We start from the raw sequence: 21445 nt of genomic DNA on the forward strand, positions 1-21445 counted from the left end.
GGGGGGCCAGCGGAAACTCGCAGCCATGCTCGAAAAACAAGCGACTCATGTCTCTACCTTGCCAAGCTCGCCCCACAAGGAGCGCACTCAACAACCACCTCGCAGCATTCTTAAAAAGCCATCTTTAGAACCAACCAGTCCTTCTTCTCCAACATTCTCCTGGCCTCTTGCAACACCGCCGATCATGTCTGCTCCTACGGATCCTTTCGCCGTCTCGGGCTATCGACCGAGTCAATGGTCAGTATTGAGCATCACAAAAACACACCAACAAACATCGTTCCCGAGCAGCTCCCCAACAAACACCGAAACAAGCCTCAGCAGCATCACGGTGACTCTGCTCTACATGCCGACCGAGACACTGTATGCATGGCCCTTCAACTTGTCCTCGCCAAGCGCCAAAGGAGTCTGCTACGAGACGCATTCGAGGGAGCAAGATGGCGAAGTTTCTCGTATGCCTCCAGATGGAACAATGAGCACGAGCCTGCGGGTGTTGGCGGATGTCATCCGGTCCTGGATGAAGATTCGTCGAGAACGATCGACCTTGGCACAGCATCGCAGCTCCTTCTCCTCTTCCGCAGATGGGCCCAGTAGTCCCACTACCTCGTCCATCGACCGAGTGGTCGACGACGACGAAGTGATCGACGAGATCATCGACACGCTACGGCTGCACCAACTTACACCTTTTGAAAGATGCATCTACCTTTTGCGGCAAGCTCTGCCCGAGCCGCCCCTGGTAGAGTCTCGTCATGCAGCACAAATGGCAGCTCAGTCATCCAGGGGACGTTCTCATTCGAAATCGAGCAGCTCCAGCGGCGAATCTGACGATGATCAGGATTGGCGCCAGCGCAGCGATTCGTCCGCTTCCAGTCGAGCGAGCACCGTTGAAGCTAGCCCAGATCACTCTCCTCAGCCCAAGCAGCGTTGTTCGGCTCAGCTGTCCAAGATCGACACCTCAGTTGCGATTCGTACGCCGCATAGTCCTGAAAGCGACGTCCCTCAGATCCGCTTGGTCGAAGCTACTCCGCAAGACTCGGCGTACGAGGAACGTGACCGTGTCCTCGAGAAAGCAACCACGCTTGCAAGTCGCAGTAGGTCCAGCGTGGGTAGATCGATGGACACCGTTCATGAAGACGACTCGGAGGACATTGATGCGGAAGTAGGCACCTGCGATGGTGAAGAGGTGAACCTCGTCAAGATGCTTCCTTGTGACCGCGGCGTTGTGGCCGAGGATCAAATTTGCCCCAAGACGCTGGTTCCTTCTGTCGCATCGACCAATGCTATCAACTTCAAACCCAGTAAAACCAGCCCTTCTTCGCCCACAAAGGTGCGCTTCCGCGATCCTTTCAAGGACGTCCCGCATGCCAACTCCCAAATCGAGATTCGCGTCGGAGCGACCGAGCACAGTAGTTCCGACTCGATCCAGCCGGACCCGGCCAAAAGCAAGATCCCAAAGCGACCCTCACTTGATGGTCTTCGCTCGATCTTCGGCAGCCGGCGTAAGTCGCAGTAAATTCGTAGGCCCCTCCCTCTCCGCAAAGCACCCGCAGCAACAGACCCACGGACACTGCCTGTCTCTATCATAGCAAGTCACCGAGCCTTGATACATGTCTCTCATCTGTATTCTATTTAAGTCGCAAGTCCCTTGGTATCGCAATGTCATCGTGTCCGTATCAAGCAATCATGGTTTCGGAAGTTGTATGTGATTTGAAGTAATGCGTGTCAGAGCAGATCGGATAGATGGCGCGTGGATGCCGTTACAAATGGCTGTCTCCGCTCACATGCGCGATTGAATTGATTTACAGCTAAACGAGTTGATTGACAGCTGAGTCACGGAAGCGATCAATTCGCCGCGACGTCATGACGTATGGGGCTGTGAGAAAGATACAGTCTAGCTGTGAGCAAGACCGGCCAATTTGGACAGCGTTGAGCTATTGCTTCGAGCCTTTGGAGAGCCATCCGGCGTGAGCAGTGTCGCTCTACAGAGCCGATTATGCGGATGCGCACTGTTCACCCTTGCCGGTTCCGATTGCGCATCGGACCAAGGCTCGCAGGACATCGTCCGTGCTTGACTCGATCTTACCACCTTGCTGGCTTGATTGCTTGCTCACCACCACCATAGCGTCGGACACAATAGCAACCATGTCGTACAACAACACAGAGACAAACAACAGCAGCAGTGAGTATATACCATATACGTCGTTGCCGCCTTTCGCGAGGCATGCACACGAATCACATGGCTGAGCGTCGATCCGTACTTCTTTGCACACTTCCTCTACGCCAAACACAGACGCTGCCGGAGCGCAACCTCTCTTCGTTGGTGACGACCGCCTTGCCTCTGACAACAACTTTACCGACCAGTCATCGGCCCATCCGAACCCATCGGACCCGGACCAGCGCGAGACTGGCGAGACGGTCGACCAAGGAGGCTACGGTCGATCTGCTTCCGGTGGTGATCAGTTCTCCAAGGAAAACCAGACAGGTCAAGGTTTCTCTTCGACGCAAGAGTCGAGGTCAGGACAGTTCCAACCGAGCGTTCAGGATTCTGTTGGCAACACGAGCTACCGCCCGGATGCTCCTTCCGACACTGACAGTGTTACGCATCGCGCTCCCGATATGTAATGCTGTGGTAGTAGCCGTCGGCCAGGATGATACCGGTGCAAGCTGTTCATGTGTCTCAAGATGTATGATGCAACGTGATCCATGAGAACGAAAGGGACTGTGCGGTTTCTTTGCAACCTCGCGTTAATATCTTTCCTTGAATGTTACATCGGATGGTTCAGCCGTAGTTGAGTTTTGTTTTTTAGGAGAGTTGGCGTAGCTGGCGTGCGTGGCCAGAAGCTGCAGGCAGGGTCGCGCGGGTCCTGAAAAGCATTGCGGCTTTGTTAGTGGGTTTCCGAGCCGCAATTTTTTTGTGACTTTGCGAAAGCTAACTGCAACTCCACTCTTTTCGGTCACAATTTTTTTTAGTGATAAACCGGACGGTGGGCCGCGCTTTTCGACTGATCTGGAGCTGTGGCCCTGCTCGAGTCGAATCAACACACGCACGCTCAGCTTTTCGGCGAATCTCAGCTCTTAACGGATTCGTCACCCTCCTCAGCTTTGATCCACCACCCAACTCCCGTCCCTACCATCTCAACAAAGCCCTTATATCGCTCTTGTGTCGCCCGACCTCTCAGCTCGTGAGGTAGTACAGCCAAGAGCCGACCATTCAGGTCGCATCTACCGCTGCCGGTGGACTTATCGCACCCAGCCGTCCAGCGGCCAACATCGCTTCACCCTGTTTGCATCACAGACAGTCTGGCTATAAGCCATGACGGCGACAGGCATCTTCCCCATCATGTCGGCCTCCCCATCACGGTCCTCTTCACCCGCTGTTTCAGCCAACCCCAACCACCAGATCCCCTTCAACAGCGCTCCAGTTCATCATGCACCCAGCCCACTAGGTTTCGGATTCGGCTTTGGCTCTTCTTTCGGTGGGAACAATGTTGGAGTCAGCTCTCCAGCGTCCACCTCAGCATCGCCCATGTTTGGCTTTGGATCTGCATCCGCATCCACCTCTGCACAGCCGCCTGCCTCGAGCCCTTCGAGACGCTCGGATGCGAAACGACGCCGCGACGTTGATGAAGACGATGAGTTAGACGACGAGGATGAGGACATGACACATCCTCAGCGCTCTCGACTCGGATCCGATCCTTTTGCTCCTTCTCACGAGCAGAAACGTGTCGTGCTACCAAAGAGGATACGTGCAGGGCTAGGATTTGGTCTCATCAACAGCGAAGCCCCACAAGCATCAGCATCAGCATCAGCGTCAACAGCATCGTCATTCACAGCATCGCCCTTGGCAAATCCACACGTCGGCTCTCTCTACAGTCCATCTCACTCACCATACAAGCGACCTGCACTTGGCCTCGCTCACCGTGTGGGCATGTCCGGAATCGATGTAGACATCGGCAAGACGCTAGCATCCATGGACAAACCTTCGCTGCTCTCGATGCTGTCGTCTCTACTTCTGCAGTCCAAGGACGCCACACTGCCCGCACAGATCCTGTCACTGCTTCCGACGCCTTCTCTTGACTCGGTCGAGGGGTCATTGGATGAGCTCGAAAAGACTATCCGCTCCGCGATACCCTTCGTCGCCGATGGAAGCTCGGCACGACACGAGTACACTTGGTCCAGGGTGCGTGCACCCGTCGCTGCCTTTGTAGATGCTGCACTCGGATACTTGCCCTTCTTTGTCACGGAGCTCGACTCGGATCGAGAGCAGCGTCTTCGTGAGCGAGATCCGAGATTGCAAGCGGATAGAGAAGAGGTGCACCCTGCGACCACCTTTACCTTTTTGCTGATGATTACCAGCCGGATCCTCCGGATCGAGGCGCTCCTTCCTTCGGTCACAAAGAGTAGCCTCGCCTTCAACCTGTTCACGGCTTCGACCCAATTCGGATTCGGTGGAGCTGCCGGCTCTGCACCGACGACTCCCACCAAGGCAAGCAACCTCGGCGCAGCCGATGCCTACGGCAAGCATAGCAACCTCGCGTACATGCTCGGAACAGATTTCGCATCGCCTTCATCACCGGATGCGCTTATGACGGTCCTCATGCCAGCCATTCTGAAGCAATGGACGACGCTGCTGCATCGACTCGACAAAGCTGTCAATGTCGATGGTAGGATGTTTTCGCAGGAAGTGGTGCTCAACTGGGCGCGAGGTCTGGAGATCACCTGCACACCAGCGGGCAAGAAGGACGATCAGAAGCAGGAAGAGGTACTCATCAGAAAGGCCATGGACGAAGTGAGGAATCGCTTGGAGAGGGATCTGGCATGGCTGGTGGGTGGGACGCAGTATCATGCGGTCGGTAAGAGGGAGAAGCGCGCGAGGGGGAGCAGTATGAGTGATGGCGAGGAGGAATTGTGATCCCTCAAGGTGGAAGAATGGTTCGGATTTCAAGCACATACATACCCTCTCATACTGTTCAGGTTACAATTTTCATATGCATGCAAGAAGAGTTCATTCATTCGCAGAAGGAGTCCTGTGATGTATCTGCCAAGTGTGAGCGAGAATGTCAACCATCCGATTGCGTTCTAGCCTGCCTTTTAGAGTGAGCCTCTTGACGACGGCCTAGGCGTTGGACTTGGGCGAGTTTGTCGAGCAGCGTGTCGATCTGCGAGATGGCGCTTGTGTGGTGTATCGCTTGCGCGCTGGAGGTGTCAGTTGTCGTAGGGCAAGGTTGCAGCTTGTGCAGGTGCGAAGCTTTTTTCTGCAGGAGGAGGCGTTTGGCTCGCAACAGTGTGTGCTCGAAACGTCGTCGGTTGGTCGTCGATAGGTGGAAGCACGATGAGGGACGACTGCCGTCGAACCGATTGAGGATCTCGTCGAGGGTGGTGGAGAGCATGGATTGCTTGACGATCGGCGGTCGAGGCGTGCGTGCAGGTCCGGCTGAATGCGATGTTGCTTTGATGCTGCTGCTAGCAGAAGGAATGCTTTGGGAAGCGGTGGCGGCTTCCTGGCGCAATCGTCGACCTCGACGTCCACTGGCTACAATGCGCTCCGCAGCGACACGTGTCGAGTCCATCTCCGTAGTCGCAGTCATTTCAGTGTCTCTCGATTGGGAAGCGGAACCAGGGGTGACACACTTGTCGATGATCATCCGATAGGACCTTCCAGACAGCTTGACTTGTGGGAAGAATCGCTCGAACTCTGCGACCAGCTTCCGTGTCCACGAAGCCCGAAAGAGCGGATGCCGCACCTTTTTCAGAATTAGGACGAGCGACTCTTCGTTCGGCCTCATCCCAGACTGTCCCTCCGCCGCGGGACGACCTATCGCATCGGCCTTTTCCGCGTCCTTCTGCAGTGACTTGGAGGGTGGGCTCTGCTGATCCCGACCTCTTTCGATGACGGTCGGCTCAGCGAGAACCGCTGAGCCCGAGACGCTTTCGCCCAGTCGCGAGCCTGTAAGACTGTTGAAGATTCGTAATGTCTCGGCAAGGTTGACCTTGTGATTCCGGTGGCAAGCCATCAGCACCAGATTGAGAATATGAGTGGGCCTGGCATCTCGAGTCGAGTCACGTTTCACTGTGCTCGAGCCCTCAGAAAGCGCAAGCTGAACAATTTTGATGGTAGATACTAGCTCCCCTCTCTCGGCAAGCTGTGTCAAGACCGATTGCAGCAGCCAAGCTGGTGTGGTCCCCCCTCCAAACTTTGCGGCCGACTCTTTCGCTGGCCCTGTTGCAGACGTGCCCTCCGGCCGGACATGCCTGCTTGATTCGTTGGTGTAGCGCAGGAGATCGGGCAAGAGACGCTTGGTAACTGAAAGTTTCGACTGCATCTGCGCCTCGTCGTCTGCAGCCTTGGTAATCTCGTCTTGAAGGAGAACATCGCTTGTAGAGGTGCTTGAGACGGTGTCGGTCTTTTTCGTGTCCTGCAAAGCCTGATTGTTTCGAGGAGTGTCGTCGACATTCCTGCTCTTGTGCCTCTGCACATTGCCCAATCCAAAGCGGAGAAGGATTCCCCAACCGATCGCATCCAAAACATAAGCTGACCGAGTCATGAGCGATGAGTCATGCCCAACTCGGACGGCTTTCGAAGAGCTTTGTCCAGCAAGACTCGCGCTGTCAAGAAGCTGCTCGATTCTGACCCAGTTGCCCTCCCTGGCTGCGAAACCGATCTTGAGATTATGGGCCAGAAGGATAGGATTCTCGTTCGGGCTAGGCCAGAGGTGTACACCATCCTCTTCTGGTCCGCGCATCCGCTTGGAAATTGTGTCTGTTGGAGAAAAGTTGACACGAGACTGTTTGGCGATCGATGGAATTCGCATTGCCCGACTCTCCAGTCTCAGCAGGGAGCGCAAGTCGTTCCTTTGATAGGCAAACCGAAGAAGCATCGAGAGACTTTCGAGCGACTCGGATTTCTGCGAGTTTTGCGAATGGCGTTCTGTGGTCCATACGAAATCTTCATACCACGCCATGACCGCGCTTGGAGCTTGCGAACGCAGCGAGTTGATCTGATAGGAAGTGCGAACAAGCAAGCCTGCTTGTGGCTCGTCGAGATGCGGATATGTTGCTTTGACATATTCTATATCGCGTTTGGCCCCTTCACGACTCAGCTTACTCTGTGCCCTGGAAAGCTGCTTCGGATGGGGCTCGTCCGAGGTACTTAAACGGATTGTGCTGCTCCTTGGGGCAGATTTTGACGAAGCATCGACAGTGAAGCGAGTCCCTGCATTGGCCCGCCGGCGAGTGTTCTGAGTGAGACTGTCTGTATTCCGCAATGCCGACTGAGTGCTGACGGGCTCTATTGGCGGCGCAGCTTTGGTGTGTGAAGTCGCATCCTCGTTCCGTCGCTCGATGTGCAGGACAGCTGATCGCGGAACCTGATTGCGGAGGTAACTGGCTGTGGATGAGGAGTGATCTTGTGTTGAGGGCAGCAGAGATGGATTGACAGCTTCAGAAACTCCAACAGGCCTATCATTGCGCTGCGGCGCTGCAGCTCGGCTGAAGTTTGGTTCAGTCGTAGAAGGCCCCGGGGCGGAGGATGTGGAGGACGTCTGAGCTGCAGCGCTGTAGCTGGAGGAGGGCAGCGGAATATGTCGAGGCACATAGGGCCTTTCTATGGAGCGTGCCGCCTCCGCCAGCCCTCTGCACAGCTGCGAAGCATGGCGCATGAGCTGCAAGCCAGCCAGCCAGTTTTGCTGGTGCCGGTGCCGGTTCTGCGGAAAGGGAGGTCGGATGGAAGACTAGGTCGTCATGGGCGAGTGGATACGCGCTGCGGGCGAGAGGGTGTAGACTCGTTGACTGCGAGTTTACCGGCCAATGTCCAAGGGACGTGACGAGTCTGCAGGCGGGGTGATTGGGAGTGATGGCTGTGACGAAAGGAGGGCGATTCGAGATGAAGTATAGCTAGCGTCAAAGGGTCCAAATTGTGATCTTTGGAAGAACTCAACCGAACGCACATCTTTCAGCTTCCGCCAAAATTTCAGACCAAAATTCAAGGCAGCAGAGCAGTACCAATTTCACGAACGGCAAGCCAGCCTCGGATTTTCCGACTCCCGCTCATGAGTCTCTGCTTCACCAGCGCGTCAGCCATGGCATGCAGCCTGCAATCAGCAGGCGACTATCTAAGGCATAGATGTGATTGAACTCACTACGAGGCGATGCATACTAGTACAAAATAGAGACAGGAGGAAAAGGACTGAAAGGAGGAGGGCATATAGAAGTAGAAGGCAGCTGAGGATCGTCGGCACATGAATGTTGAAGAACTAGGTCAGGACAAACGATGCCTGGCGCACAAAGGCGAGTGCTGAGCAAGATCTTTCCCACGTTTCGTCGCGCTCATTGTCCTGGAACGCCTTGCTGGTATGCGCCCTGTTGAGGTGCGCCGCCGTTGCCGAGGTTGAGCTGACTGTTGCTTTGCGGATGCGTAAGGCCGGCGATGGCCGCCGAGGTGGTAAAGTAAGGGTGTCGCAGCGCTTCGTCGGCAGAGATGCGCTGTGTGGGGTCAAATTTGAGGAGCTTGTCGAGCAAGTCGATGGCCAGAGGGTGCGCTTTGGGGAACATGTTCTGGAAGGGCACTCGAGGAACCCGAGGGAAAGGTCGCATCTGAATCTCGGGCGAGTCGTTGACGAGCCTCTTCATAGTGTTGTCGTCTGGAGTGCCCAAAATGCGCAAGATCTGGTTGAGCTGGTCGTTGTTGTCTCGTCCACGGAAGAGAGGCAGGCCGGAGATCATCTCGGCCATGATGCAGCCGGCACTCCAGATGTCGATCGAGGTCGAGTAGGTGCGCGAACCGAGGAGAACGTCGGGAGCGCGGTACCATAGCGTGACGACTTCGTTGGAAAACGTGTTGACGGGAATACCAAAGGCTCGAGCCAGACCAAAGTCGGCCAGCTTGAGTTCGCCTCGCTTGTTAATCAGCAAATTCTGAGGCTTCAAGTCTCGGTGGAGGACACGGTTCTCGTGGCAGAACGCAGTTCCCTTTAGCAGCTGGAACATGAAGGATCGTACCGTTACGGGATCAAGGGCGCATCGGTGGCCGTGAATCTCCATGTACTTTTTCAGGTCCTGCTCCATGAATTCGAAGACGAGCATGAGCTTGGACTCGGTGTGAATAACGTCGTACAGGCGCACAATGTTGGTATGACGAAGCTCCTTCATGAGCGAAATCTCGCGGATCGCAGTTGACGGTGTTCCTTCTTCGGCATCGAGGTGGATCTCTTTGAGTGCGACAATCTCGTTGTTGAGCCTTGATCGACCTTTGTATACGGTGGCATAGGTGCCCTCTCCGAGCTTTTCGAGCTGAACGTAGTTCATTGTGGCACGATTGCTGCAACCAGAATGGGACTGGCCTTGCTTTCCGCGGAAAGAGATGTCCTCGGAACGGGGTACGCTTTCGATGGGAACTGATCCTCGACGGAGTAGTGAAGGTGAATGCTATCGATAGAGGGCGCTCGTGTCTATGGCCAAATGGACGGACGGACGATTCCGGGGCAAGTAGCTATGTCAGAGACAGGCGAGGACGGACAAAGACGTAGTTGTTGAGCGACGAGGAGGAAGTGTTGGCTGGAAAGGTGTACGATGCATCAGACGTTGCTTGAGCCTGTGCCGCTACATGTGTGTCGGTGTCGGTCTCAGTCTCAGCCGCGGGTGTCGCGACTCGACGTGCGCTTAGCAGCCGAGCTATGGAGCCCAAGCAGACCAACTCTCTGCGTAGCCGCGAACAGACCCTAAAGTGCTCCTTGCTTGCCTCTGACTGCCAAGGCACATCAGAAAATCTCGAAAAAGATACCTGCGAAATCTAAGCACGGAGAACACGTTGCACTGTGCAGTGAGCGGGACTTCGGTATCTGGCTCACATAAGCATGTGTCACTCATGTCATGCGGACTGCAGTTTTTTTTGGCTGCATCGTCAAGAAGAATTTCTCGACTGAACTCAAGAGACAAGGAAGAAGGGAAAAAAAGTTGGAAAAGGGTTTTTGCGGCTCCACAGAGACCTTCTATTAGACAGTTCTGGTCCGACCATTCCAAGCCGCAGCCTCACCATCATCGTACTCGCATCGTACAAGGCTGGACCGTGGCGACAAAGTAGCTGCAAACATGGCCAAGAGCAAGGCTCCCAAGCCTTCCAAATCTCGACCCGTCTCCACCTCGGAGCTCAACCAGCCGCTGCTCCCATCCTCGGGCTCAGTCACGGCATCCACCGCCTCGTGCTCTTTCTCCCCAGCGCCCGATCACACACTCTTTGCGCATATCAGCAACCAGGTCCATCAGCAACGACTCCGCATCTACAATGCTTCTGCATCGGCCGCTTCATCCTCTCAGCTCGTGACCGATTTCCTTCTGGCATCCCTGGGTGGAGCCGAGTGCCTCTCGTCGCGCTGGGTGCGCCTCTCATCACCAACTGCCAAATCGGCCAAGCGAAGAAAGCACGGATCTGATGCTAGCGAAGATGCCGCTGCTTCTGGCTCTTCTCAGCTGCTCTTGGCTCTCGGACTGAGCTCGGGTGAGGTTCATCTGCTCAGCCCTGCCCTTGCGCAGTCTGTCGCCATCCTCGATGCATCCTCGGCTTCGGGTAGCAGCACCGCTTCGTCTGCGAACGCAGGCATCGTCTCCATGTCCTACTCGGAGGCCAAAAAGACCTTGTTTGCCTGCTCCAAAAGTGGTTGGGTCTCTTCATTTGCCCTTGCAGACGTCAAACTCGGCGATCAGCCAAGTCCTTTGCGACCCTTTTCATCTTTCCGTCCCGACACCAAGTCCGCTGTCCAGCTCCTCTCTTCGCGCCGCGACTTGATCCTTTCCGCGCATCACAGCATCAGCCTGACGGACATCTCCCAGTCGGACAGTACCGTTCGTGCGACTTTCACCGGGCACGCTTCGCCCGTCACACATCTCGAATGGCTCGACGACAACTCGTTCGTCTCCGCCGCCGAAGGAGATCGCATGATCAGCGCGTGGACGTACGACGCCAAGGCAGCAAAAGCCGTCACGGGCCGCGCCTTTGCCACTGCTGCGCTCGATGGTCCAGTCCGTGCGCTCTCCGTGAGCACGGCTGCTGATCAACACCAACGAACCCTCATCACCATCGTCACTCAAACTGGAAGCGTACGGATCTACGGCTTGCCATCAGAGTCGAAAGCGGAAGCTTCGCCATCAAAGAAGAAATCCGCCGCCTTGCCGTCGCTGGAACTGTTGGCACAGTCGTCAACAGAGAGCAGTGGAGCATCTGTAGAATGGATCGACGCTAGGCTCGTCTCGGACAAACTTCGATTGGCACGATTGATCCGCGGCGCTAAAGTCTCTATCGAAGAAACCACTGTCATCAGCGGCAAGGATGCACACTTGCAAAAGGTGCTGCAGCTCCCCGTTGCTGGCGGTAAGAACAACACTTCTGCCGGTGGCCTTCTTGCTGCGGACACGGACGAGGCTCAGCTGACCGGAGGTGCTGCCGAGACCCAGAGGTACGCCGATGCTCCAGCAAGACCACAAGATGTGGAAGATGCCGTCCTCTCGGCGGGTCTCGAGGATGGCGGGCTAGTACCTTCTGCCTCGGCGCGTGGAACCGACGTGGAGCCCACACTCGCCCAAAGGTTGAAAGAGCTCGGATTTGGCGACCCTTCCCTGGCAGGACAGGAGGCTGACGAGGACGATGCCGACGTACCTACCAAGAAGCAGCAGTCGTTGATGAGCGAAGCTTCGCTAGCATCTTCGCTGTCGCAAGCGTTGCACTCTGGCGACACGAGTCTTCTCACCAGCTGTCTCAACCACAACGACGCCATCCTCATCCGCAACACCGTACGCAAGATCTCTGGTCCACTCGCCGTCAAGCTTCTCGAAGAATGCGTCAACCGACTCAACGGTGTGGGCGGACACCACGTGAGCAAGGGCAGCATGGGCAGTCAAAAGGCGCGAGGGTTGATGGAGTGGGTTCGCGCAACGCTGCTCAACCACATGGGCTACCTCATGTCGCTGCCCAACCTCGTCAGCCGTCTTTCGGGACTGCACGCCACGCTTTCCACACGCCTCGCTACGCACGAGAGGCTCTTGGCGCTCAACGGTCGACTCGAGTTGGTTCTGTCGCAGATCGAAGCGAGAGCGGCTTACGTCTCTCAGGCTAGCAACAATGCTGTTCGCGTTCAGGGAGTCAAATTTGGCAAAAAGACGCAAGGCGGTGCTGTGCAGAGTGCGGGTGTGGTGGACAAGGAGAGGAGGAAGGGTAAGAAGTGGGTGGAAGAGTCGGACGACTCGGAATCGGACATGGATGTCGACGGTGCAGACGGTGTACTCGTACGCGGCGAGGATGACGAGGATGGTGACGTGCAGGATATCGCCCTCGGAGCAAACGACAGTGATGACGAGGACGATGATGAGGACAGCGATGATGATGGTCCCATCCGTCGACGCAGACGAGTCAAAAACGGTCGTATGTCGGACGGCAATACCTCTGTTGATTCGGAAGACGACGATGATGACGAGGATGAAGACGAGGATGATGTCGAAGACATTGAGGAGGATGACGATGACGATGAGGAAGAAGACGAGGAGGAGGAAGATGACGAGGAAGAACTCCCAGACGAAAGCGACATCGAAGAGGAAGGCGCTAGCGACATGGAAGACGACGAAGAGGAGGAAGAGTACGACGAGGAAGACGCCAAGGGTCCCAATGGAATGTTTGACCTCGAAGCGGAAGAAGGCACAGACGAGGACGACGAGGAGTAGCAATCTTCCTTGCTCCCCCTGGATCTCGAAAGAAAGCCTTTTGCACACACAGCATTGTAGCAACCATGTATACAAATCAACACAACTTTCTCAGCACTCGTTGCCGTATTCGTGCCGTTGGACTGAGAGAAGGACTCGAGCATCGCTCCACCAAACGAGTAGGCAATGCATCGCACACAGCGCTGTGAACCCCCAGGTGTCAAAGACCTAACATCTTTCATAAGAATTGCAAACGTGTCTCTGAAATTCGATCACGCCGACGGAGTGCGGAAAAGAAGCAACAGCACAGAGCGGAACTCTCCGTCGAGAAGAAAAAGCAGAGAACACAATTGACCGACCACACACACAAAGAGCTCTCAGCTCGCTGGCTTGTGCGAAATCGCGCTTCAAGCCGCCGTTTCTCCTCTCTCGGCTTCTCACGACTGTTCCCGGCTTCTCCGATGCCTTTCCTGGCCGAGGTGATTCCCGTGTTGAGGCACCAAAGAGCCAACAGATAGCGGTTGGCACTGCTCAGCATTGCTCAGCATTGCTGGCTGCGAAGAATCCCCACACAAATGAGGACAAGAGGTGGCAGCGCTGAAGGAAATTTGGCTCTGTGGTTTTTGGTGTCTGAGCGTGTGTGCTCGTGTTGGTGGAATTGGGCTTCCGGAACGAAGCGAGCTGGCCGAGTGGATTTTTTGCAGTGAGCACGAGTGCGCCGGGTTCCGATTCACAGTGGCACAAGGCTCGAGAGCGACAATCACTCATTGGTACACCGTAGATCTTCCGCAAATCCTCCTCCTCACCACCACCGTCCCCTCTCCTCCATCTCAAACTTGACAACTTGATCTCCCCGACAGCACTGCTCAGCGATCATGTTCAAGCACGCCGCAGCTTCTCTCAGCCGCCCCTTGGCACGAGGCTTCTCCTCCTCGGCCGCCCGCGCTTCGTACGAGGACACCATCAAGAACCTCCTCATCTCCAAAGACTCTCGCGTCATCTGCCAAGGTTTCACCGGTAAGACCGGTACCTTCCACTGCCAGCAGGCCCTCGAGTACGGAACCAAACTTGTCGGTGGTGTCTCGCCCAAGAAGGCCGGTCAGACCCACCTCGGCCTGCCCGTGTTCGGATCGGTCAAGGAAGCCGTTCGTGAAACCAAGCCCCACGCTTCGGTCCTCTACGTTCCTCCACCCGGTGCAGCCGACGCCATCATCGAAGCCATCGAGAACGAAGTCCCCCTCATCGTCGCCATCACCGAGGGCATCCCTCAGAAGGACGAGATCCGCGTCGCCGCCGCACTCCGCTCGCAGTCCAAATCTCGTCTCGTAGGACCCAACTGCCCCGGTATCATCAACCCAGAAGGCTGCAAGATCGGCATCATGCCCGGACACATCCACACCCCCGGTCGCATCGGCATCGTCTCCCGCTCCGGCACCTTGACCTACGAAGCCGTAAACCAGACCACCCAGGTCGGTCTCGGCCAGAGTCTCTGCGTCGGCATCGGCGGTGACCCCTTCCCCGGTTCCACCACCCTCGACCTCGTCAAGCTTCTCCTCGACCACGACAAGTCCGAAGGTATCGTCCTCATCGGAGAGATCGGCGGAAGCATGGAGGAAGACGCCGCCGAATACCTCGCCAAGTACAACAAGACTAGGGCCAACCCTAAACCCGTCGTTGCTTTCATCGCAGGACGAACCGCACCGCCAGGTAGGCGAATGGGTCAGCGAGCATCATTACCCATCATCCCATGATACGAAGACCATGTCACAGACGACGTACTGACCATCGTATCTTCCTTCTTGGTGTTGTTCTTTATTTTTTATTTTTTTATTTCTTATATTTTTACAGTGCTGGAGCCATCATTGCTGGCGGCAAAGGTGGTGCGGACGACAAGGTCAAGGCTCTCACGGACGCGGGCGCCATCGTTGCCGACTCGCCTGCCAAGATTGGCGCTCTCATGAAGGAGGCCATGCAGAAGGCAGGTCTCGCTTAAACTGTCGTAGAACGGCAAACTCTCGATGGCAAGATGGATCGCGGCCATACGAGTTGGCGTTTAAGACACTTGTTCATCCCTCTGGATTTCGTTGCAATCATTCTATGCGTTCTCCGATCTTGTGTGTTGGTATGCGTGCGATCAGCGGATCATCTGCAAGACTCAGGACGCGGTCGCAGGCTCAGTAACGATTTACTTGGGACAGAACTGAAAAAGGCGAAACGCATGGATCCGTCCAGAAGCTGCATTCGGTCCTTCATTGAGAGAGGATGAGATTACCATTGCATCACAAACATAAACCGAGACAGGCAACAAAGAAGTACCCTTGGATGCTAGAGTCTACCGCGATCATGTCCATCTTTGAGGATCCCCCTCCGCTTCACCGATGTTCTACAGCGGTTCTGTGTACGTCGCGGGGAAAATTCCAATGCGGCTTGCGGTCAACCCTGCTTCCACGCGTCCCTGCCACCAGTCGTCCCTACTCTCGGTCTTCTTCGTCACTGCGATCACCTGACCCTTTTGGAAACCCAAATCGCCCTCTTCCTGCGCTTCAAAGTCGTACAGTGCGATCACCCTTTCGATCACCGGCACTGCAGCGTTTTCGCTCGATAGTGAAAAGCTTTCCCTCCTGCCACCGTTGGCCAACATCGCTGATGCTGTTGTTGTTGGCGGCGAGTGATATTCCTCCGAAGAGGGGGAGATGAGGTTGTCGAAAGCGTCGTCTTCCGCGATGGTGGGGGTATTTTTACGGCCAAAGGCGGAATTTCCAGGACTGGGGGTGCGGAATCGTCCGAAACGGTTGCTTTTGGAAGGAGGAGGTGCTCGCTGGTCCTTGTCGAAGGGAGACTTGGTGCGGGTGTTACCGTTGCTGTTAGGGCTGTTGTAGTCCTGATAGCTGCTGCTGGTTCCCGTGTAGCGTGATTCGACCCGTGCATCGAGGTCGTCGAATGGATCGCGAACGGAAGCGCCGGCGTGGGTATCTTGCGCGCCAAACAGATCGTCGTTCGCATCATCCGACGCACTGAACTGCGACCAACCTACTGGCGTATTCGAGCTACCCCTACCGCCGATGCTTCCGCTCCGAATGCGATTGTCCGGCGCCGCAAAGGGACTTGCAGAACCAGTATTGTAGCTCCTGTTGGCGGAAGGAGATCTGCGTGCAGCGGAAGGGCTGCCACCTTGGAGCTCTCGATCCAGAGCGTCCATCCCGTCGTGCTGACGTTCGTCCCAGACGTTGCTGCCCGAACTGTGCCCGGGTATCTCATTCCAGTCCGGTGGAGGTGTTGGACCGGATCGATCGAGCTTCTTCTTACCCAGGCTGGAAAAGCTGAGATTGCTGGCGATGCTGCTGGATCGTTGGCGGATGCCAGGACGCTTTTTCTGGGACGACGCGGAACCGACGCGAGCGGGGACGTTGCTGATCGCAGACGAGGGCGAGAATGCATAGGAACCGTAGTTGCGGCTGTCGTAGTCGTCTTCTTTTCTTCGCCGGTCGCGGTCGTCCCAGTCGTCCGTGCGGTTACGGTCGCGGTCCCGGTCGTTCAGGTCAAACGCATCGAATCGATTGGGAAGATCCTCGAGTCCTCCGCCATTGCCAGATGCTCTACGTTGTCCAGCGCTAGGCCGTGATGAGGACGGGAAGTCGTTATCGCGGCTGTCGATCGAGTCGTAGCTATCCCGGCGTCCGCCGCTGCCGCTCAGACCACGCTTGTCAAAGCTGCTCGTGTCGTCGTAGTTGAAGTACTCGCCGTCGAGATCCTTGCTGGGTGTGTTGGCGAGCGTGAAGCGATCGATAGTCTGAATCAGGCCTCTCGCCCACTGGGGCCGCTCCACGCCACCAGACAGAATCTGCTTCGGATTCTTCCCGTACATGCCGTAAGCTTTCACATTGGCGTCCTCGCGGTTGACGAGGACCGTTCCTTCCACCGAGATACCGCCGTACAATCCTTTCGATTTGGAGTACGAAAACATGGCTGCCACACGACCCTTGGTGTTGACGCTTCCACTCGCCTCTGCCGACCTTCCCAAGGGACCGACGGCGACAGACAGGTTGCCACCGAGTTGAAGCGACCCCGTAGCCATGAAGGAGCGAACGGCGGCTTTTGAGTTGAGCACGATCAAGAAATCGGTCACCTCTGCTCCGGCGTTGAAGCCGCCTCCCAGTCCACCGATGCCGATCGCGGCCGGTGCAGACCAACGACCATCGTCGGTGCGTCCAATGACAACGCCGGATCCGGCTCGTGCTGACAAGAGAAAGCCGATGCGGAAGACGGAGAAGATGGCAAAGCCACGAGCTCGCTGAAGCACGCTGAGGGGCACAATCTTGTCAAGCCCGTTGACAGGGTCGACAAAGTCGTTGAGGATCTTGGTCGCCTTGCGGCACTCTTGCTCTAGGTGGACGGGGATGGGGTTTCCCATGCTGTGCAGTTTGGCTCCGAACCCTGTCGGCGGAGATGGTATGACGAGGCTGCGGGTTGGGAGGTACTATTCCAAGCAAAGCAGATCCGCTTAGGGTGTCTCAGAAGCCCAACCTCGCTGATGATAGTGGCAATATGTAACGAAAGTTGAACAGACTTGAGGGGAACCTGTTCACGAGCGTGGCGGATGGTTGTGGGCGCTATCGATGACGAGGCTGCAAGAAATGTGGTGAAGTCGATGCTAGGTGGCGAGGACTGAGAGGTCCGTGGTTGCCAGAGAAGAAACAGGGCCAAGCGTATATCGTAGGTCAGAGCGTCGAGCGGTCTTGAATGTGGGGAAAGGATCTAGGACCGGGCCGGGGGATATGACGGTCAGGACGGGCCGCTGCGCAGCTAGCTTCTTGACCTCGGCTGTGCAAACTTGTTCGGAGAATACTCGGGGATGAAGGATTCAGCCAAGGATTGTGCTCATGAGCGCAGCATTGCCGGCCATCTGCCAAGTTATACACAGAACGTCAGCGTCACGATGAATGAGAAACTCCCATTGCCGTCAGAACAGGGCACACGAAGCCAGCCGGGTTTAGGGTTTTGTGGCATGCTGTGGAGGCATTTTCGAGCCAAGCAGGCTGACACCGGCCCGAGCGCGCATTTTGACTCTGCCTCATCATGCATGACGTTCTCACCTCTTTTTCGCTTGGAAATTCTCGCCCTCTAGAACAGAGCTGACTTGCACCTGCCATTCACCGCGGACTTTTAACGCCTTACTGACGTGCGTCTCTCTCAGGGTCGTACAGCACTCACAGCATTGCGATATCGGAGTCTGGTAAGTCGCTTCTCAGCACAGGTGTAGAGTACTCGCAACGCATGTTTGATTGGTAGCTTCTCCATCGATCGCAAGCTTGAAGCTCAACGATCCAACAACCCGGCTGGTCCTCCTTCCCTGTTTGCACGGCTCCTCTCTCGCGCCTGGCGCGAAGCCGCAAACAATCCACGCAGACACTGTGTGATCTCCTCCAAGCTCTTGACACCACCGATGGCGCGCAGGTATCGTTTGAGGAAAGCCTCCTTGTCCTTCTCTGGCACGTAGCTCGTTGGCAGCTGCTCCACGATGCCTGGCACCCAAGCCGCCATCTCCTGAGCAAAGCCCGAAGAGATCACCTTGAGCGTCGTGTTGACCACCGGAACCACGTCGGGACTGAACTGCGTGACCAGGCCGTTCAGCAGCACCGATGCCAGCTGGAAACCCTGTTGTCCCACCACGTGTCGGATGGCTGCTGCGAAGCTTGTCATGTCATCCATCGACGGCGTCCCGTCGGAGCCCTGAGCATTTGCCGCCGCCAGAGGTGTACCCGGTTGCGATCCGGTCACCGGCATCATCAGTGCATCGTGTCCTACGACACCCAGTACGAAGTCCAACGCCGTCGAGACGGTCTCTGTCTTGAGCAAAGTCAGCGCAGCTAGCGCCGCTCGGAAGACCTGCGCGAACTGTGGCGACAGTAGCAGGATCGAAGGGGCGCTGTGTAGAACAGTTAGGCACGTGTTGATGTAGTCATCCAGCACGTCACCCATCTCGGCGGGCATCGTGTTCTCCATCAACTGCGTCACCTTGGCGTTGATCCGTTCAAACGCGCCTCGAAGCGCTGCGCCGGTGGCCATACTGCTATCCCTACCAAACGCATCGAAGCACTTGCCTACGATCCACACGTAGCCTGGGTTGCCAGTTTGCTCGAAGCACGATGCCAGACGCTCCAGAAGCGGTACCAGCGTCGACGCAGCAAGCTGGCCAAACAGCTGGAGACCGCGTCGAAGCAGTCCACATGCGCGCTCCGAAATGAAATAGTGATGACCATGCGAGGCAAGCACACGATCGACGACCGAGTACGCCTCATCGCAGGTCTTGGAACACGCCTGCGGCAAGCTGCGCGCGACTTCGGGTCCGACAACTGCAAGCATTTTTTCCAGCTGCTCCATCCTGTCAGCTGCTCTGCGCAGCTGATCCTTGCCCGGGTTTTCGAGGGCCAGGATTTGACTGAGCGACTCGAGCAGCGGCTGTGCGAATTGCATGAGCGCCTGCGGTGCCTCGTTGGGCTGCATGCCGGCGATCACATATGCAATTGCTTCAGAGATCGAGACCAGATCGTCAGGACCGAGTTTGTCGTTGACCGAGCGGAAGAACTCGTAGAGCTGGGGTAAGTACGTCACGAGATGGCGATAGCAGTCTTGGCAGAGAAAGTTCATCGCCTGTGCTGCGGCAGCTGCAACATCCTTTTCGGCTTCTCCCAGACCGGCGCTGATGTAAGAGAGCTGCGCAGGGATCTGCTCGGGATGATTGTCGATCCATTCCGTGTATCTCGAGATCACAAGCAGTCCGGCGTACTTGAGCTTGGGATGATCAGGAAGCGTAGGGATGATATTCATGATCTGCGGAAGGATCTCGTCGTCCCTAGGATCCGCCTCGGCGCCCATGGCACGCATGCTGAACAGCGGTGCCTCAACATCTTGCCACTTGAGCGTTTGCGGTGTCGATTGCGAAATGGTCGCCTGGATGATACCGAGGGACCGCGAAAGACACTGGCGTGAACCGAGCACGTGGCAGCAGTCCTTGAGCGTGTCGCCCATAAAGTGGCGGAAGGATCGGAAGTCGTCGCGCTCCTGCCCTGTGAGCGCATCCGGGTCATCAGGGAAACGGAGATGCCGGATGATGACTTCGAGCAGCCTCTCGTAGAGCGGGTAGAATCGTGCAATCTCAGCGCTTCCGGACTGATCACGCGCGTATGACAGGGCACCTGACAACAGGTACCAGAAGCGGAAGGTAATCTGGACGATGTCGAGATCGTGATACGCCGTGCACTCGGCGATGGCTTCGACGATTGGGAAAAGCTCGTTCTGGTGACGCACAATGATGCGATGGTAAGCCTCGCCCGCTTGGACAAAGATACGACAGAGCCCTCGCACTTTGTCCTCGTCGTCACCAGCGGAGGACAACTCTTGGCGCAGAGGATGGAGGCGCGCCAGCACGCGTTGAATCACCTGCATGTTCTCCTCTACCTCTTGCGTTTCGTTGATGAGGTCGCAGACGACGTCGGTTGCCACGTCAAAGAGCTCGTCCGACGCGAGCGCATCGAATGACAAGTCAAAGAGAGGCGTCTCGGCCATCTGACCTGCCGACACCTCGCCGCTCTTGAGCCAGGACCGCAGACATTGAAAGATACCGTTTTGGATCTGCGAGGTCAAGCCGGAAGCCTGAACATACATGGAAAGCAGTTTGAGAACCTCGGATGCCGCAGCCGAAAGCAGGAAGTGGCATCGGGCATTATAAAAGTCGTTGTCGATAGGAATTCGGTGGTTGGTGATGACCTCTTCAGGGAGCACGGTGAGGAATTCGAGCAGGACGGGGACGGCTTCTGGGCTCGAGCCGAATCTTTCGATCATTCCCGGCACCACGGTAGGCCATTCGGACTCATCAAGTTGGAGGGCTAGGCCCGAGAGTGCCAGACTGAGCTGTGTTTGAATGACGCGAGGTCCCGATGCATAGGCTGAGAGCGCCGTGAGGAGGGTATCGCGCAAAGATATCCGTTGCTCGCTGGGCACCTGCTCGAGATCGAAGGTGATTTTCGATCGGAAGGTCTGGGCGGCAAAAAGTCGAGGTTCGATGGGCAGCTCGGAGGCCAAGAGCAGAGAGTTGGCGGTTTGCCAAGCTTCCGAGGTCTGTTGGAAGTTTTGAAGCCACGCATTGGCGGAAGCTTTTGCCTGGTTGTTTGGATCGGTGTACAGAGTATTGAGAGCCTGCATCACCGCCTGTGTGGCCTGCTGCTCTGTTGACGCAGGGTTCGTCAAGCTTGAGCCTGGTGTCGAAGACATGATGGCGGAGACTGCTGGTTTGGTTGGTGTTATGTCGATATGTGCGGTTCAGGGTCGCTCGCGAACCTCCAGCTTTCCTTCGAACGAATGAACGGCACCACAGCCTCGCTGCAGAGGGGCTTTCGAGGCTGGCGAGCGGCCTGAGGTATGCTGAAACCCTCACCGCGGGTGTCTTGCAGAAGGTGAAGGATGACGAGAGAGAAAAGACTGAACAAGCGGAACAGTGGGATTGGTAAGAAGATTGGTTTGTGTGTGTTCGTGTAACATGCAAAGAGGTCTTCTTCTGGCTCGTGTTGGAATTTCGGATTTCGCACATTCGAGTCTTGCGACACACAGGCCTTCTCAAAATTTGGCCGACGGTACGATCCGAAGTGACCTTATGGAAGGTCTGCACAGTAAGGATCGCGGCTCGCTCAGTGATGTTTTCGAGACGTGTGTAGAGCTGCAGAGACACAAAAAAGCGTAATTCGCCAAGGCACTCATACAAGATCAT

The 21445-nt window shown here is 56.2% G+C and overlaps 8 protein-coding genes across 8 annotated transcripts; 4 read left to right on the forward strand and 4 right to left on the reverse strand.

The window, feature by feature from the left end:
• Positions 1-25: 25 nt before the first annotated feature.
• Positions 26-1510, forward strand: PHSY_003871 (hypothetical protein; the record flags this gene model as incomplete). The annotated part of the gene is made up of 1 exon (XM_012334488.1): positions 26-1510. The coding sequence occupies one exon, from the start codon at positions 26-28 to the stop codon at positions 1508-1510; it is 1485 nt and encodes a 494-aa protein (XP_012189878.1).
• Positions 1511-2218: 708 nt separating this feature from the next.
• On the forward strand, positions 2219-4909 carry PHSY_003872 (hypothetical protein; the record flags this gene model as incomplete). Its single annotated transcript, XM_012334489.1, has 2 exons — positions 2219-2510; positions 3381-4909. 2 exons carry the CDS (start codon positions 2219-2221, stop codon positions 4907-4909), a joined length of 1821 nt encoding a protein of 606 aa, XP_012189879.1.
• A 148-nt stretch (positions 4910-5057) lies between these two features.
• Positions 5058-8077, reverse strand: PHSY_003873 (L-aminoadipate-semialdehyde dehydrogenase; the record flags this gene model as incomplete). The annotated part of the gene is made up of 2 exons (XM_012334490.1): positions 5058-7700; positions 8012-8077. 2 exons carry the CDS (start codon positions 8075-8077, stop codon positions 5058-5060), a joined length of 2709 nt encoding a protein of 902 aa, XP_012189880.1.
• A 245-nt stretch (positions 8078-8322) lies between these two features.
• Positions 8323-9300, reverse strand: PHSY_003874 (hypothetical protein; the record flags this gene model as incomplete). Its single annotated transcript, XM_012334491.1, has 1 exon — positions 8323-9300. One exon carries the CDS (start codon positions 9298-9300, stop codon positions 8323-8325), a length of 978 nt encoding a protein of 325 aa, XP_012189881.1.
• Positions 9301-9355: 55 nt separating this feature from the next.
• On the forward strand, positions 9356-12702 carry PHSY_003875 (hypothetical protein; the record flags this gene model as incomplete). The annotated part of the gene is made up of 2 exons (XM_012334492.1): positions 9356-9413; positions 9995-12702. The coding sequence occupies 2 exons, from the start codon at positions 9356-9358 to the stop codon at positions 12700-12702; spliced, it is 2766 nt and encodes a 921-aa protein (XP_012189882.1).
• Positions 12703-13556: 854 nt separating this feature from the next.
• On the forward strand, positions 13557-14432 carry PHSY_003876 (succinyl-CoA ligase subunit alpha; the record flags this gene model as incomplete). Its single annotated transcript, XM_012334493.1, has 1 exon — positions 13557-14432. One exon carries the CDS (start codon positions 13557-13559, stop codon positions 14430-14432), a length of 876 nt encoding a protein of 291 aa, XP_012189883.1.
• A 632-nt stretch (positions 14433-15064) lies between these two features.
• PHSY_003877 (hypothetical protein) lies at positions 15065-17092 on the reverse strand (the record flags this gene model as incomplete). The annotated part of the gene is made up of 1 exon (XM_012334494.1): positions 15065-17092. The coding sequence occupies one exon, from the start codon at positions 17090-17092 to the stop codon at positions 15065-15067; it is 2028 nt and encodes a 675-aa protein (XP_012189884.1).
• A 905-nt stretch (positions 17093-17997) lies between these two features.
• PHSY_003878 (hypothetical protein) lies at positions 17998-20883 on the reverse strand (the record flags this gene model as incomplete). The annotated part of the gene is made up of 1 exon (XM_012334495.1): positions 17998-20883. The coding sequence occupies one exon, from the start codon at positions 20881-20883 to the stop codon at positions 17998-18000; it is 2886 nt and encodes a 961-aa protein (XP_012189885.1).
• Between the last annotated feature and the right edge of the window lie 562 nt (positions 20884-21445).

This window comes from Pseudozyma hubeiensis (genome assembly GCF_000403515.1).
Source record: "Pseudozyma hubeiensis SY62 DNA, scaffold: PHS38, whole genome shotgun sequence".
Taxonomy (NCBI): domain Eukaryota; kingdom Fungi; phylum Basidiomycota; class Ustilaginomycetes; order Ustilaginales; family Ustilaginaceae; genus Pseudozyma; species Pseudozyma hubeiensis.